Genomic DNA, 18,309 nt, shown 5'->3' on the forward strand with positions numbered 1-18,309 from the left:
TATCTATCTATCTATCTATCTATATATATATATATATATATATATTTGAAGTACACTTTATAAGTAAGGATAAGTTTGAAATGTCCTTACTTTCCCTTGTCTACCATTCTCTCCTCCCTTATGGACACATGCCAGCATTCTTCCCCACTGCCCTGCCAAATGACGACGATGGCCAGTAACAAACAACATTCAGACTATATCTTCCCATTCACATTCTAGATGAAAAAACAGCATTTGTGAAAGCATAATTGTAGTATACAATTTTATTTTAAAATAAATACACTGTAAAAAACAAACAAAAAAAACACACAACTGTACAAAATGTCAAATTAAAATTTCAGCAGCGAGGGCACCCTGCCTGGACAAACTTTTTTGGCTCTTGTTACTGTACTGTCAGTTATAAACCACACTCTGTATAACTTTTACATTCACAATGTAAAATGTTTCAATGTAGTACAAATCATACTTGCACTCTGCAACACTGTCCCTCTGTCCATTTCACAGAAGTTAAAATAAGCCAGTTTGATAAGAGAATCATTTAGTGTGTCCCTTTTTAGAACTAGTGCCAGATGGAGAAAAAAAATCCAGTCTAGTTTTACCCTCAAAGTGGTGAAGAGGGCGGCATCAGTGGCCAATGTGCGGTGAGCTTGTGGTCAACCCAAAGCAAAGGCAGCTAGTATGTGATTGTAAACTGAAGCAGTAATCTCGAAAATTACAAGAAAAGATCAAAAGTTAACCATCATCTGTTTGCATATTTCAGTCAAAGTAAACATTTCCTTACCAGTTACCAAAAGCAATCATTGCATTCCATATTAATGAAAACAGTAGTTTACACTTTACAGTATCATTTCAGTTCACTATAATCTCTATATTTCCAAGTCAAGACAAAATACATCCTTGGCCTCTATGTTGGTTTACCCTGACAGCGATGTGCTATATATTGGCGCACAAGCTTTTCTGCATTTTCATATGATCGAGGCCAGAATGAGGTGATTCAGATTTTTCAATACAACAGAATAGCATTCAAGTTTCACAAATCCACAATTTAAGAGCTAATTATGGAAGTCATGTTTTCCCTTAATAAGAATAAACACTGCACCAGCCAAAATCATGTAGAGAAAACATTCCACATGTAACCAAAATATGAGTCACTTAGCTTTAACGTGTGAACGTGTTAAGGTGCATAATTATTTGCCAGCCAGGTGAATGTCTGGCTCCATGTCAAACCTTTTTCCAGATGGGCGGGGCGTTATTCTCATAGTTGTTAGCATTCACTCCTCCTTGTCTATTGTAAACAACAAGCTGGAAAAGAAAAAAGAAAAAAAAAACACTATTGATTGTTGTGCATTAATTTAAATGGGATGAACAATTTGAACAAGCAACATTTCTGACTTATTTTAAATATATAAGTGGATTCTAAAATATATTAATAAATCTTCCTTAAAACTCTGTTTTGTACAGCTGTTGTTGGTTCCATCCCAAGGGTACGACTAACTGCAATGTGGTCTTTATTAAAGTAACAGCAGGGGAAGGACACACCATTCTTCATACTTGATCAATCCCTAGAGTCATCCGTACCCTTCATTTACTCCCCTTCATGAAAATCCTCTTAACTTGCCATTTCCCCTGCAGTGTCATTAAGAACAGAGTAGACATTTTGGTAACTAATGTAGAGTTGGTTTGAGTCACAGCAACTTTAAAGGAACTGTATGTAAGATTTTGATTTAAAATTTCATTAATTTAAACTATCCAGATATGAAGTAAACATGTTAAAATATAGCTTTTACTGGTAACAATTGTAATGTTGATTCATCGTTAATTACAAAAACATCAGTGGCCAAACCTACTTGTCAATGACTGAACTCTTTAGATTTTAGAAGTTAAGCCTTGGATAGTACTTGGATGCGAGACTGCTGGGAATGCCAGTGGGAAATAACTGATGTTGTGTCCTTAGGCAAGAGACTTAATTGACATTGCCTAGTATGAATGTAGTATGTGAGTGAGTGATGGTGTTAATCAGGCAACTGTAAAGGGACTTTGAGAGTGTCTGGAAAAAGCCCTATAAAAGACAAATGTAGTAATAACAATAATAATAATAATAATAATAGGGCTGGGCAAATTTATATATTTTTTAAATCGCGATTAATCGCATGAGTTCGAGCGATTAATCGCGATTAATCGCATGTTATACGCAAAAACCAATTAATGAATTAAAAAGTAGAGTATAGCACTCTTTTATTGGAAATGTAAATGAAAGAGCCATACATTTGTTGTGCAAACAGCATTTCTTTCACAGGGGAACCCTCAGAGCCTTCAAGGTATTCAGGGAAGGCTCAAGAAAAAATATTGAATGGACGTTTGTACTACTAATATATTTATTGAATATTTTTTATGCTGTGAGTAATGGAACACTACACTAGTAATAATTTCTAGATCAGTGTTATAAACTTGGACTGATATTTTTTAGGAAACAAAGGGTTAATATAATGGAATGGACCAATCACATTTTTTCTTCCAATGGTATCTGGGTAAATCAGTTACTGGGTAAATCAGTTACTCCAGCACTGAACTAAAGAAATAAGCTCAGCTCAGAGTCGGTGCCCGCGGGCTGAACCCGCGGCCGGGGCCGGAACAGGAGCCCGCGGCCGGGCTCGCGGCTCGCGGAGGCTCGGGCACGTTGCACCTCACGTGGTCAGAAAAAAGTGAAAAAAAGTGTAAAGAAAAGACGTCAAACTTAAAGAAACGCTCGCGTTGGACTTTTTCAAAATAAAAGACAGTGAGAAACAGACGTTTACAATAAAATAAATAAAAACTGCGTTAACGGCGTTAAAATAATTGTCGGCGTTAATGACTTAATTAGTTAACGCAAAGTTAACGCGTTAACGTGCCCTGCCCTAAATAATAATAATAATAATATATCTCAACTGCAACCCATGTCCAACCAGGAAATTATCAAAATGTTAATTTGCTGATGATTAATAATTTATAATAACAATTAAAAGAACTGTACTTTTACAGTAAAAAAGTTATTACAATCACAACTGAGTTGCCAACTCAGTGTCATCTTAAGCTTTGAGTGCCTTGAAGGTGGTTTCTATAGAAAAATGTGACCATTTACCATTTAGGATTTTTTTTTTTAACTTACAACTTTTCACAGAATCCGCAATTGACTCTCGATCCAGAGAGACGTCACTCTGAGTCTCCTGCATCTGTAAAATGTATATAGTATTATTGTATTGCATTATGTCTAGCATTTTATTTTACTGTAAATATGACACATTCTTACCTTGATATGCTTTTTAAGGTACTCAGCTCTGGTCATGAGGCTTTTAATCTGGTGAAACATTACAGATACATACAGTATTAGCTATGACAAATAGAAGTTTGGGAGTAGGGCAATGGGGGTTAAAATTACTAAAGAGTGAGTACACTGCTGCTTAAAAAAACTATAAATGTTTTAGTAAATATTTATTGTGACCACAGGGTTTCAGTAGCCAGCACTAACCCACAGCCACAGACCTTTAATCACATACCCTTTAATCAACCACTTAAATAAATGTGGAAGAAATATAAACATACAAGCATAAAAATGTAGTTACATAATGCACATCCCAAAATAACCTAGCACAGTGTCACAAAACAAAATAAAATTTAAAAAAAATTAAAAAAAACACAGCCATTTAAATCTAGTTGCAGTATATGAAAGCAGTCATGTTGCTTGTGTAGGGCCTTTAAGGTTCTCACATTCACATATGTTTCTGATCTTATCCCGCACACCCATCTCCCTAATGCTGTGTTAGATTATTACAGCCACATCTGAATTTACTTAAGACAAGCACCCATAAAACTTCAATGGGAGGTCTATGGCCCACTTGAAGACCTTGCACTCTTCTATATAAGATGAAAAAATTTTTACTTCAGTGTGACTAAATGAAACTAAAAAGAATTAAAAGTTATAGTAATTAATCATATTTTAAATGGAAAGTAAATAGTTGACACCAAGAACTTGGGTCAAATGGTTTTGTGTTTTCCAAAATCTTGATTTGCAAATCTTGAAGAATTGCAAGGATCAAGATTTCAGTTCTCATTTACACAACTAACCAAATTACTTTGAATTTGCTTTAAATGTAAAGTACCAACTTAAGTACCAACCTTAATAATCCGCACATGTAAAAAAATCAATCGGCTACCATACAAATAAGAATAATAAATGGTACAGGGAAAAAGTATTGGACACATTTACAGAAAATAATTTAATATTCTGAAGAACGAGTTTATTGTATTTGAATGTTTCAAGGCCCCTGTGCCCAGCTAGCCTGATTCATCAGCTGGTTTCACCGTCTGACCTCGCAGTGTTAGAATGCATTCGCTCGGCGGTAGCCGGGTACTTTTTATCATTTAACCAATCGCTGCTATTTGGTAGTCACATACGTAATGTGCCAATAGCCGGCCTAACTGGTATATTAAGCTTTTCCCAAAGCCCATAGGAAGAATGGCAATAACGTCTTTCCCCTTGATGAAATTCACAAAACATTGTCCTTATTCCAACTTTAAATCCTCGATCTCGGGAATCGTTGACAACACTGAATATACGGCTCTTCGTTGATTGGCTAGTGCCCGACCTTGCACTTCCGGGAGAGAGAAATAAAATTGAGTGGAGGCACTAGGTGGTGCCAGCCTGGCTGGTGCCCAGTACCCCTATGAATTTGAAAATTTCATGCGAGTAGCACCTTTTGATACAAAATAAAATGTTTTAGATGCCAACCTGTCCAATTATTGCAGTCACTGTACATTTGTAGTAATAAATACAAATTCATAAGTGTTTGTTCAAATCCTTCACACCTTGTTGTAAAAAGGTTTTCTGGGTTAGGTAGTGCTGTTAATAATATCTATAAGAGTGTGAGATGAAGATGATTAATTACATTTCTGCTAAGACAAATGGGAAAGTCTTGGGTCATGTGATATAGACAATTCAGTATGTTGCCTTGATGTAGGCGACTGGCTAAGGGCTTGCTAGATTTGACAGATAGTTCATTCTGTGACTACTGGAGCAGACAGCCTTGCCCACTCACCTCATTGTGGAGCAGTTCTTTCCTGCGGCCTGGAGGCTCGGCTGCTCACCGTAAGAGAAGACACAACATAATGAGAAAAAGAAAAGGAGAGAGTGTACCCAATAGTTTGTTCAAGAGGGTGTATTTTCTTAGTGCGTACTAGGCTTTTCTCTATGCCAGTGTTTTCACTATTCTAGAGATGATGAGGAGGCAAGATGTTTTGTTTTTTTTCCCAAGAATGATACAAAGTATATATAGCATGTTAAGAAATGCAACCTTATGGGCCATACAGATCAAAGCCATATCTGGATCCCACTTCCTCCATTTCACTGCTCTTCCAGATGCAGTTATTGGAACTCATTTTGTGGTCCTTTTTGTCATTTGCAAATTGCTCTTTAAACACTGACAAAATTTTCAATTTCTAACAACGACCACTCTGGTGGTAAAATCTGAGTTTAGAGCATATATAAATTATGTGGTAGTTTCCAAAAAGACTAATAAAGATGTAGCTAAAAAATACATAGTAAGAATAGGATCTATAAAAGAAGAGAACCTTTTATAAAGTAGATGTACCTGCTAATGCCAGCAGAAGTTCACCAAGGCACTGCTGATATAAATCTAGGGCTTCAAAATCATCTAATCCACTCTCCTCCTCCAAGGAAAATGTGAGAAAGAAGGAACATAGTTATAATGAGTCCGTATCCACCATAACAAATATGTGTAAATGTATGAATCTATGTTAAATAGTACATTGTTAAAGTAACAGCACAACATAATTGAAAACAAAGAATCAATATACCTTTGCAACTGCAGTAGATGCCATATCTAAAGCAGCCAGCAGTCGTGGGCGGTCCCTAGACATTTCTGAACAAGAACAGACTATTACTCTTAACCTTTAATTTTACTCAACTAACTTTTGTGTTTTTGGATGTGTCTTTTGAGCTGTACAAACAGATTAGTGCAGTGGGGAAAAAAGCCAAGGTTACTTACCAATATATATACATATAAAAATAAATCCATACTAAATTGCCAAGCACTCTAAAAAAGTGATTCATATGTCCATTACAATACTAGTGCAGGCTCAACTATTGTAACTGCATTTCTTTTGGTTCAACCCTTTTGATTGTAGTTGCCTGCTTATGTGAACAAAGCACCACCAACATTCCGTCACTCTTGTTCTTGTATTACTGCCATAGACTTATAGTATATAATACAATATTTGTGGCAATGATGAGTAATTTATGACATAATTTGGTACAGAAATACATTTAACATAGACAAGTGTAATACTAAAGAAAATAATGTTATTATTCAGTATGCAATGTACATCTACTTTGTGCTGTACAGTAGTCTCTAAAAAGTATTGTCTAAATGAGCTGTAGTACCTCGCAGGACATCCCTTGCAGTTCGGGCCTCCTCAAAGCTCACTCTATTGTCAGATGCCATCAGTGCTTTCAGTTCTTCTGCTCTGGACACATACTGGCTGACCTTTTGAATGCAATGTAATCAACAACACGGTGAATATTTATGAGAAAGTGTTAAAAAAAATCTTAAGAGTGGTTTGAGGCTTTCAGAGTTACCTTCTGCCTTAGGGCATCTTTGCGTAATCCATCTGTTTCATCTAGAGAATCACAGTTAAGTTGTGTTTTAGTTACTTTGAACAACTATCGTTAATTCTGGCTAATTTCACAGACAAGATATGAGACTGCCTGTGACTCTTACAGTGAATTGCAGGGACAAAGTGCTCCAGAGCGCTGCAGTAAAAAGAGAGTGCAGCACCCCTATCTCCCTCCTGGTCCTTCTGAACAGCCTGCATCACCAAGTCCTTCTGAAAAGAGGCAAAAGAAACCATAATGAATGCAAAATGTGGCAGCTTCCTACCCTTTATGAATGTATGTATGGATAGAGATGAGTGAAAGCACATGCTTTGCAAGCATGAATGGAACATGTGCTTAGTCAATCACACCCATGTCTCTCCTCATATTCTCTTACTGCTTTTCCAAGGCTCTCTACACTCGGCATGTGCTCCAAGTCCACAAAAGGGTGCATAAAAAACTCTGCAAAGGTGATCCGGGCATCTGGATTTCTCTCCAGCAAACGCAACAGCAGATCCCTGCAGTCCTTGGATACCCTAGTCCCTGGTGGGAGCTGAACACAATATGTCATCTGGGAGTTTGATAATTATTAAATAATAATTTAAAAAATCATATAAAATAATTATACCAACTGGGTTTAATTTGTCTTCAAATTTAACATAATTGTACACATACATAACATGCATACGCATACATAACACATAACGTATTTGGGGAAAAATATAAAATTTATATAATTTCACATTCATAAAAAATATAGTGCATAGGAAAATCCTTAGCAGGCCATGTTTTTAAGTTCTGAGAAGAAGAGTGTTAATGCACTGTAAAATTGTACCATCTAGTGGTCAATAAAAGGAAGACAAAGGATTTTCACAATAATAAACAATGCTTACTTCAATAGGCTGGTTACTGCGAATCTTGTCCTCCAGTTCGGCATACGACCTTGAAGCAAAGGGTGCTCGCCCAAACAATGCCTCTGTACGCATAGAAAATGTTTAAAGTGAAAACAAATACTGTATGGAATTTCTTTTCAATGAGGCATATATTACATGATATGTAAACCTGGCTGTAACTCACCATAAAGGATCACACCAACGGACCACAGATCAACTCGAGAATCATACTGCCTCCTGCAGACCATTTCAGGAGCCATGTAAAGAGGAGAGCCTCTCAGCACACTCTGCTCATCCCAAGGTGACATGTACTGGGCAAAGCCAAAATCTAATGGCATCAAATAATAGGATTACAGTCTTAATATACAGTTATAATGTTCAAATACATTTACTTATATACTGTATGAAGTACAAACCTGCTAATTTAAGAACAGAGCCACTTAGAAGAATATTCTGGGGTTTCAAGTCGAGGTGTGAAATATTTTTCTCATGAAGAAACTGGAGGGCACATGCTGTTGGCACATGCAGATACATTACAGTGGATGTTATAGTTGTTCAATAATACATGTTGTATTTGCATATCAGAGTTTTACATTTAGACAGGTAACTTAATTACCAATCTGTTGTAAAAAGCGCCTGGCAATTCTTTCAGGTAAAATTCTTCTACTGCGAATGAAGCGGGAAAGATCCCCTCCTGAACACCATTCAAGAATCAGATAAATATTTTCTGCATCCCACTGCAAGGCAGAGAGACAGAAATTATTTTACAATCAATCAGTCTTTATTTATAGAGCCGTTTACGACACACAAGGTGACCAAAGTACTTTCCAATAACATCAACACGATATAAAACATGTAAAACATTAAAGCCTGGATTTAAACAGGCCAAAATCTGTGACAGTGTACATGTCAGGAGGCAGTTTTTTCCTGAGATTGGGGTAAGTGAAAGAGACAGCCCGATCACCCTAGCATTTGTATTTATAATTGAAAGGCACTTTAACAGCAAGAACCAGCTCAGATTTTTTTTTCCACTCATTTTGTTTTAAAAACAATTTATTACCTACCTGAAAGTCTTTCAGCTGGACTATATGTGGATGTTTTATAGTTTTGAGAATTTCAATTTCTGTGAGAAGATTTTCAGTAGAAGCCTTATTCAAAGTCTTTTTCCCAACTACCTTCACTGCAACCACTTCTCTGCTGTCACCCTGAAATGTTATACAAAAATATAAAAATTTAAAATAAACATAAATTATCTTAAACCAAGACTCACAATACACCCATAGGCCACCTACCTTTCTGTAAGCCTTGTAGACTGTAGCATAGGTTCCACTACCCAGACGCTCTGTGAGTATAAAGTCCGCTAGTTTAGGAGGGGCAAAGCCAGAGGTTGAGGCCATGCTAACGACTACATCAATTATTCATGCCACATCTGAATGATATAGATAACAGCAGTATTAACAACAGAAAAATAGCCTTTGAATACTAAGAGTTTGTTGTAATGGGTTAAGATATGTGTAAGGGAAAGGTAGAGGTAAAAATAGTTGGTGAAATGAAAAAGGTGTACCTTTCTACAAATTGATTTTGGATGGCCTATAAGAGATTTTTTTGGAAATATCCAAACTTGATTATTTGCAGGCACTAGCTTCTCAAACTTGCCATATTGGTGGTTTTCAGATTCTGCTACTACTTTACTTTACTGTAATTTAACAATATATTTTTCGATGACCACCATCTTTACTAAATATTATTGACCAATAGAATGTTGTGCTGTCATCAGCAATTAAAATTAGGAATTAAAATCCTTTCAAAAAGTCATGAATATTGTCACAACTTTATGAAGCTATTTTAAAAAAAATATTTCCGTTTTGTTTTATCAAACTTTGTGCCAGTTCCTGCTTAATGTTGATAGGTCCAGTAATTACAGAGATATTAATCATGAACACTCATATTACATATTACTACATTCAGACAACCAAACAGCACATTTCACCATAGAATTCTGATTTGTCCTCCTGCTAAATTGTGTTGTGGTGTCATGTGAACGCAATCTATTAGTTGGCTTGTCGCGCATATAAATATATTTAATTAATGCTGATTAGTCAAATAAACTGACAACTCTTAAGTCTACAGTAGTAGTTAACAGTCTATGGGCTTAGCTAAGCTAAGGGGTATTGGCTTTAGCAACAGCTTGTGAGTCGTTAGCTTTTCATGCAGCTGAAGTTCGTGCTAACTACAAAACATCTGAGTTAATTCCATTCAAAAAAGTTTAACCTTTTTAGTCCAGACAATAAACATGACACTTGCCTCAAGTCCAGTTCCATGTGAATGAGCAATGTTTACTTCAGGTCTACATGGTTTACATTCTCAGAACATAAGCGGAACATCATTGGCTGTTGGAGAACTGCGACACTGCCGCCTAGCGTCAGTTTGTAAGATAATTATCCGTTTGAAAATAATATATTAACAGTTGTTAACAGTATATTACAATAATAACAGGTTTTCGGTTAATGAAAAATTAACATTAGAAAATTAACTCTCCTTTTCAAATAATTCCACGAATAAATGTGATAATTACATCTATACAATGCTGGCTATATCTGGTGATTACATACTGTGTTTATGGGCTAGTTGCAGTTTAATTTGAATACAACTACTAACATGCATCTATTGTTATTCGTTTAAAATAAATAACTAAGATACAATTAATGATGACCACTATTAATAATGCTAACCGGAAGTCGTGGTGGCACGGTCATTTAAACATGGCGGAGCACTTAGCGGCACGCTTGGCCGCTCAGGAGGAGCAAATTCAAGACCTAGCTCGGGAAATAACAACTCTCCGCGATGGTTTAAGTCGAGGTCTTTGTGCCGATGGAACAGATTTCGCCTCACCCGAGCTGGAGACCCTGCGTACAGAGAATGAAAAGCTTCAGTACCGGCTATTGCACCTCCGCCGCGGTCTGCAAGCGGAGCTAAAGCTGGAGCAGTGTGTCAGACAGCAAGAGGCAAAGTGTAACAAAACCTCTGACAGAACCAACAGCAAGGAGCAGATAAAGAACAAAGACCCGTGTCACAAACCAGCGATTACAAAGGTAATAAACGACCCTTAGTGTAAATTACATGATTTCAAACGCCTTTCTGTTGTGTGGACAATCCATTCTTCGGACTCTATTGACAATGTGTGCATATAATTTAGATTTATGCAAAACAAATACCAATTAAGACTACAACTGTGTAACGCACTAATTTCCTAAATTATCCATCATCAGAATAAGAGATAAGAGGTTGATTCACAGACCTATTTTGTTGTAATAGGTCTATTATTTTTACAGCATTTCCCAAATGGGGAGAGAAAACCAAATGATACTAATAAGGATAAAAAGAAACAGGAAAAGGGGACTGGCGATAGTGGTGTGAAAGAGGTAAGTGGCACATGCATATTTGTCATAATCATGCCAATCCCTTGATTTCTGTTTATTTGTGTAGCTTAAGCCATGGCCTGAGTACATTAATGATCGCCTCAGTCTTTATGAGCAACTTAAGAAGGAGAGTGATGCTTTACTAGCTCTGAAAGCTGTAGAAAATAAGCCTATCACAGTGGAATTTCCAGATGGCCGGAAAGTGTCAGGCAAAGCATGGGTCACCACTCCTTATCAGTTGGCTTCTGAAATCAGGTTGGTTTCATTTGAATTCCATTTGCACATAATTTGATTTCAATTTTAACACTATTTATGTTTTTGTGTTTAGCCAGGGTCTGGCTGATAATGCTGTAATTTCTCGAGTGAATGGTGAGCTTTGGGACTTGGATCGTCCTCTGGAACAAGACTGCTCTCTTGAGATCCTACGCTTTGACAATGAAGATGCTCAGGCAGTCAGTGACAAACCTCACTTGCTGTCTAACCCTTTTACACTAATTTGTTCACTTAGTTACTTGGTTATGAATCATGCAAATTGTAAATTATTTAAAGTGATGTGGACAATATATTTTATCTAAACGGATTTATCTTAAATCCTAGGTTTACTGGCACTCAAGTGCACATATCCTAGGAGAAGCAATGGAACGCTTCTATGGAGGCTGCCTATGCTATGGACCCCCTATTGAAAATGGGTTTTACTATGACATGTATCTGGATGGACAAAAGTAAGTATAATGTCATTATCATGTTTTTACCTTTTGAAAGTCTTTTGTACAATATGTCAGTATTGGTTTTATTATGCATTTGATCATTTGATACTACTATCAAAATAATACATACAATTATTGTTAAACTCATATTAGGGGAGTATCAAGTATTGAGTTTGGAGACCTGGAAACATTGTGCAAGTCTGTAATGAAGGAAAAGCAACCATTTGAAAGATTAGAAGTCAGCAAAGAGACTCTTCTGAAAATGTTCAAGGTATTAAAGCCCAAGGGGATATTTATAATTTCTTATAGAGTATATTATTAACAACATTGCATTACTGTACCTAACTGCAATTTCAGTACAACAAGTTTAAGGCTCGGATTCTGAATGAGAAGGTAACCACCCCAACAACTACAGTATACAGGTATTCAGAGGAAATATTTTGCCATTTATATGTTTAAAAAAAAGAAAAAAAGTATTTTGTTGTAAAATCTTCTGTTTCTGACAGATGTGGACCATTGATTGACTTATGTAGAGGTCCTCATGTTAGACACACTGGCAAGATCAAAGCGATGAAAATTTATAAGGTATATATTATTTTTAATACATCTGAATAAATATCCCATAATATTACTCAGATGTTCAGTAATTTGTCTTAAAGGTGCACCAGTAGAGGGTCTGCTGCCTGCTTGTCACCATGAAAATGTTATTGCTTTGACTAAAATATTCCACAGTACAGTTAAGGGTGGAAAATATATTAAAAACTGGATAATATTGCAATTGTAGTTCTGGAGATATGAAATTATATATCTATATATAGAATATCGAGTCTATAAATAAAACTATTCAAAATAACAGCAAAAAGAGCTGGCAAAAAAATGTGTAATCTACCAAACAAGTGTATCAAGTCATATTTACTTTTACAATCCATTCATGTTTTGTGTGATACTTGAACATCAGTCAATACTTTGAAACAGGCATGTTTCAATGCATTCCTTTTTGCATATTGAACACATTCCTGATGCATAGTTAAATACCATCTGAATATTGTTATCAACATAACATGAAACAATATTGAGTTAGTAATTTTTGTTGATATCACCTAGATGGAACTATGGCATTAAACTTGTATACAAAGACAAACTGGTGATTCTACTAGGCTAAAATACAGGTTAGATCTGTGGACCCCTAGGTTTTTAAGGTATTTCTGAGCAATAAAAACACACTCAATTAAATAAATGTAAGATAGGATGTTTATTGCCAATATGTGGAACATTTCAGGCAACGCTATAACATATCAGAAAAGACAATGTTGGTTAATCTAATGACCACTTCTTATTTATTGTCAGAATTCTTCAACCTACTGGGAAGGTCGTTCGGACATGGAAACACTACAGAGAATCTATGGGATTTCTTTCCCGGACTCAAAAATGTTGAAAGAGTGGGAACACTTTCAAGAGGAAGCCAAGAATAGAGACCATCGCAAGATTGGCAAAGTAAGACAGTGTGTAGGCAGTTACATGTAGATCCACTGAGATACAGAACTAAACTGGAATGTGAGAGTGAGAACAAGCACTATCTATGGCCCACACTGATGTATCATATTACAGTGTTTCAAAATGGCTCTCCTCTTTGGGGTGATTTCACATGTCTTGATTTAGTTGGTGAGTCAGCCCTATTAAAAATCATGTAAAAGAAATATACAGAGAGCAGCTACTATCATAGTATTGGAATTTTTGGGTAATATTTTAATATATTTAACATAATTTTGATTTAGATTGGCTTTAGGTGTAATTTGATATTTGTTTAACTAAATGCACTTAAGTGTAGCTACATTAGAATAATATGAAAAAGTTCAAGTTTTTGTCACTCATTTCAGAAAGTCAAATTCCTATATTATATAGATAGACTGGGGTTTCATTATCTGTAAGCCATAATCATCAACTTTAAAAAAAATAAAGGCTTGAAAGCTTTATGCTATGTGTAATATACGGAAATGACAAAAAAATGCTAGTTTTTCATGATATTATAATAACTGAAAACTATGTTCCAAATGCTTATCACTCCTGTCACTTTCTATTGAAGGTGCTTCATGCAACTTCCATTTTATACTGCTACCTAAAATCCACTAGAGGGCACTAGAACTTTATATATTTTGAACTAGTCATCTCTGCTCCCCAGGTGGTTACAACCCTGGTCCACAATAGGAAGGAACTCCACTCTAATATTACTGTCTAGTGCAACACAATTCACATCAGTGGTTCTGATAATCATCTGTGCAAGCTCCTAGATTTGGATGCTGTTCGTGCCTCAATACAGTATTCACAGTACGTTATCACATATACATAGAAGATAATGTTGGTAATGAGGGTTCATACAAATAAAACAATTCATAAATACAGCATGGAGACAGTACAACAATATCACCTGGTTAACTCAAATTTTACAGGTCTGTTTTGGTTTAAGAATCTAAAAGTAGAGGTGGCACGAATTAATGTACAGTACAGCCTTGGCACAGGGATTTCTTTACCAGACTCAAACATTTTTCAAGTTTTCTTTTATTTTACAATTAATCGTTTTTGCAGTACAATTTTCTGCATAGCGTCCTTCATTATTTATAAACTTAAAGTAATGAGTAATTTTTGTCATAAGAACTGGCACAGTTTCTCGATCAAGTTTTTCTTTTCGTCTCTTGGCCAAAGCTTGCCCGACTCTTCAGAGCTTCATCTGTCAGTTATTACCAGGTGGTCCAATGTGTGATTATTGAATCGCTCCCTTCTGGGCAGGTGGAGATTCTCACTGGATGTACCTGTGGATCTGTGGGACATGTGAACTCATTAAAATGTATTTTTTCCTCTGACAATTCTTTTTACAGGACCAAGAACTTTTCTTCTTTCATGATCTCAGTCCTGGTAGTTGTTTCTTCATGCCCCGTGGCGCATACATCTACAATACTCTAATTGACTTCATCAGGGTAAGTGGTCTCAACAGTCCTTCATGTTTTTTTTGTTTTTTTTTGTTTGTTTCTTTTGTTGGTCAAGTTGCACTTAGGGATAACATTAGATCTATTTATGTACACTATGTGATTGAATTGGATTTACACCAAGTTGTAGCTTTGTTCAGAATGTTCAGAAGACCAGATATGATCGAGAAAACCTTGTAATTTCAATGACTTGATCAACTTCATAACTACAGTTCATGTGATGTCTTTGCAGAAATGTGTTAAACTCTGAAGAGTTTCACAAGTCACACTATCACACATGAGCAAGCCAAGCAGACCTCACATACATTACAGAGATAGTGCAAGATCATTATCGTGTCAATCTGTTAGCACAGGGTAGTGGTAGTGAATGCCACTGTGGTGTGCATTGATTTTCATGTGACAGGCCAATGTTTATTCACTGTGGACTCTGAGATGTAATATTCTTGCAATTAAAACTGTTTAGAAATGCTTATTATGTTAATTACTTAAGATAATTGAAAGTGCAGTGTATACATTGTTCTTAAAGCTCTTAACTGTACTTTTAGAGTGAGTACTGGCGAAGAGGCTTTCAAGAGGTAGCTTCTCCCAACATATACAACAGCAAACTCTGGGAGACATCTGGCCACTGGCAGCACTACAGTGAAAACATGTTTTCTTTCCCTGTGGAAGAAGAGGTTTTTGCACTTAAGCCAATGAACTGCCCAGGACACTGGTGAATTTTGAGGCATAGTGGAAACATCAACCTAACAATATTGTGTGTTATTTTATGTAATGTTTTTCCTGTGTGTGTGTGTCTTTAGCCTCATGTTTGGCCACAGACCTCGCTCATGGAGAGAACTTCCGCTAAGACTGGCAGACTTTGGAGTTCTTCACAGAAATGAACTCTCTGGAGCTCTCACTGGACTGACCAGGGTACGTCGATTCCAGCAGGACGATGCTCACATTTTCTGTACCATGGAACAGGTAATAATTTTTCAAATTCCGAAAATATTCCAATGGAGAGTTACATTCACAATGCATGATTATTTTTTTTAGATCAAGGCAGAAATGAAGGAGTGCTTGGACTTCCTCCACTGCGTATATGCCGTGTTTGGCTTCTCTTTCCAGCTTTACCTTTCCACTCGTCCAGAAAAGTATCTGGGTGACATTTCTGTGTGGAACCAAGCTGAGAGGGTATATTGTTTCTTTTGTATGTTTTCTATTTTCTGTTTCATCTGCACCATCATTACATTTTATTTGTTGAATTTGTTGGAGTTTCTAAATGTCAGTTTTGAAATGTGGATTCTTACAATGGTGTGCGATAACAGTAGAAGCAGCACGAAGTCCCATTCTCTAATTGTCCATATGCCTACAACCCCTCCAATAGCAGCCTCACTGTAATTATTGCATTTAAATCATTAAAGGTTGATATAATAATTACTTTCACTATACATTTGCATGTACTTAGCAACTGGAGAGCAGCCTGAATGAGTTTGGGGAACCATGGAAACTTAATCCTGGAGATGGTGCTTTTTATGGCCCCAAGGTAAGTACTTTCATTCTGTGTTGATGGAAACCTTGAGATGTTGAGATGCATTTTCTTTTTTATAGATTGATATCAAAATCAAAGATGCAATTGGACGCTATCATCAGTGCGCAACCATTCAACTGGACTTTCAACTGCCTATTCGCTTCAACCTGACCTTTGTTGGGTGAGTCACTTAATAAATAAAATTGGTATCCTGGTGGGTGTATGTGTTCTCCTAAATACATGATAATATATAAATGTACTAACTAAAACACAGAGCACACAGAATGTGCTTTTTCTATCCAAGTGTGTAATTTTTTTTTTCTGTAACAAACAGAAAAGATGGAGATGACAAAGGCAGACCGGTCATCATTCATCGGGCCATTTTGGGTTCTGTTGAGAGGATGATAGCCATTTTAACAGAAAATTATGCAGGAAAGTGGTAAGTTAAAATTCAGAATAGTTAAAAACACTTTTATTCATTGTAATGGCTGTGAAGATCATACATTGTGCATGTTTCCCAATTGAAACAAAATGAAAACAAGTCATATGGACGTGGTCACCAGGAGGCAGGAGTCTTAGGAGCCATTGTCACTTCTTTTTCTAGAGATTGAGACATTCTTTCCCACATCTACATATGATGTCTTTGTTACTGTTGTGATATCTGTTTATTTATAGAACAGTGTGATGTTTGGTTGTGTGACATTCAGTTTTAATTAATTGTTTAACCTTTAACCTTTTAGGCCACTATGGCTTTCTCCTCGTCAGGTAATGTTGGTACCTGTTAATCCATCATTCGAGGATTATGCAAAAAGGGTAACATTAATACTCTATACAGTATATGAACGCTACAATATGTACTCACTAAATTGAACTATATGGTGAATACTTTTTTCTGTAGGTTTGTAAGCAGTTCACAGATGCTGGTTTCAACGCTGATGCTGATTTGGATTCTAGTTGCCTTTTGAACAAGAAAATCCGTAATGCTCAATTGGCCCAATATAACTTCATCCTTGGTAAGATTTGCTTTGTTGTGCAAAGAGCTGATTGTTGATTGTGTGACTCAGCCATTATTTTGGACCTTTAGTGTTTTGCAATCATCACTTTAAGTGCATGATTACGTTGGAGTTGTAAGATCCTTTATTCTCTTAAAAATAACCTAAACTCTACTCTGTAATCAGCACATGCTTTCTGTTTTACAGTACACATAGTCAGCTAATCACATCTTTATTATTACAAGGTATATGTTTTAGAGGGATATAGCACTGCATGAATGGCGATTTATTTTTTTTATTATTATAATTTTTTTATGTATTCCTTTGTCTCAAATTTGTCTAGAGCAACAACCTTTAGAAGTGTAGACATTTTATGGTAGATGTCTGTCTGTTTGTAAATGCTGTAAATTGAAACCATATCAAGTTGTTTTGCACATGTCTTGGCAGTGGTTGGAGAGAAGGAGAAGATGACTAATGGTGTCAATGTGCGCACAAGAGACAACAAAGTCCATGGCGAGATGTCAGTGGCTGAGGTTCTGGCTCGTTTGACCTTGCTCAAGCAGTCTCGCTGTCAAAATGCTGAGGAGGAATTTTGATAGTTATTAAAACAAAGACAGAAATGAAAGGATATAACCTCTTGGTATGGATCGAGATGCTACTAAAATAGTTTTAGTAAAATTATGAGTTAATGAAGAAGAAGTATGTTCTAACTTTTAATATAAGTCAATGCAAGTGAATACTAGATAAGTGTCTAAAAGGATTGCCTACGAAATCCACTGTTGCTTGGAAAGAAGTGTGCAGATGGAAAAAGTTTATGTATCATCAAAAATAAAGGAAGGAGTGAATGAATAAATGGCTTTTGAATATGGGATGCTATTTTTTTTTATTACAAAACATCTTTATAAGATATGTAAATGATCAGTATTTGCACTTTAAATATAAACCATAGTCCACATAATTTTCTGGGCCTTTTTAGTTCAGCAGCTATCACAAAGAATGATCTCTAAAGATTATGAACCGATCATAAATCAGAATAATAAATGTTATTATAAAATACCATTTTCACTTAGTAACTTTTTGTATATGTTTTATGTTTTTAACTTAATTAAGAGAAAGGGCTACAATAAAAAATTTGATGTTGTGAAGGTTTTGTATGACCAA

At 36.0% G+C, this 18,309-nt stretch overlaps 2 protein-coding genes across 5 annotated transcripts; one reads left to right on the plus strand and one right to left on the minus strand.

Annotated features, from left to right (window-relative positions):
* Positions 1-248: 248 nt before the first annotated feature.
* On the minus strand, positions 249-9,956 carry ulk3 (unc-51 like kinase 3). Of its 4 annotated transcripts, none has more exons than XM_020941637.2 (17): positions 9,844-9,956; positions 8,832-8,968; positions 8,604-8,744; positions 8,156-8,276; positions 7,956-8,051; positions 7,724-7,867; positions 7,540-7,622; positions 7,044-7,199; positions 6,774-6,879; positions 6,632-6,672; positions 6,437-6,539; positions 5,851-5,915; positions 5,625-5,703; positions 5,073-5,113; positions 3,287-3,334; positions 3,146-3,209; positions 249-1,302 (listed from the first exon to the last, which is right to left on the minus strand). In XM_020941637.2, the coding sequence occupies exons 2-17, from the start codon at positions 8,934-8,936 to the stop codon at positions 1,286-1,288; spliced, it is 1,410 nt and encodes a 469-aa protein (XP_020797296.1). In that variant the 5' UTR covers positions 8,937-8,968; positions 9,844-9,956; the 3' UTR covers positions 249-1,285. The 4 variants fall into 4 exon arrangements, with proteins under 4 accessions (XP_020797296.1, XP_055010908.1, XP_055010907.1 ...); XM_055154933.1 differs by having other exon boundaries at positions 5,625-5,700; positions 7,044-7,217; XM_055154932.1 differs by having other exon boundaries at positions 7,044-7,217.
* Positions 9,957-10,290: 334 nt separating this feature from the next.
* tars3 (threonyl-tRNA synthetase 3) lies at positions 10,291-18,017 on the plus strand. Its single transcript, XM_020941364.2, has 19 exons — positions 10,291-10,631; positions 10,872-10,961; positions 11,026-11,213; positions 11,287-11,410; positions 11,556-11,680; positions 11,819-11,936; positions 12,023-12,087; positions 12,172-12,250; positions 13,013-13,159; positions 14,539-14,637; positions 15,192-15,358; positions 15,447-15,609; positions 15,682-15,819; positions 16,094-16,171; positions 16,237-16,337; positions 16,491-16,595; positions 16,897-16,969; positions 17,055-17,169; positions 17,596-18,017. The coding sequence occupies exons 1-19, from the start codon at positions 10,302-10,304 to the stop codon at positions 17,742-17,744; spliced, it is 2,454 nt and encodes an 817-aa protein (XP_020797023.2). The 5' UTR covers positions 10,291-10,301; the 3' UTR covers positions 17,745-18,017.
* The last annotated feature ends 292 nt before the right edge of the window (positions 18,018-18,309 follow it).

Source organism: Boleophthalmus pectinirostris, unplaced genomic scaffold, assembly GCF_026225935.1.
Source record: "Boleophthalmus pectinirostris isolate CB_2022bp ecotype Guang Dong unplaced genomic scaffold, ASM2622593v1 HiC_scaffold_19, whole genome shotgun sequence".
Classification (NCBI taxonomy): domain Eukaryota; kingdom Metazoa; phylum Chordata; class Actinopteri; order Gobiiformes; family Gobiidae; genus Boleophthalmus; species Boleophthalmus pectinirostris.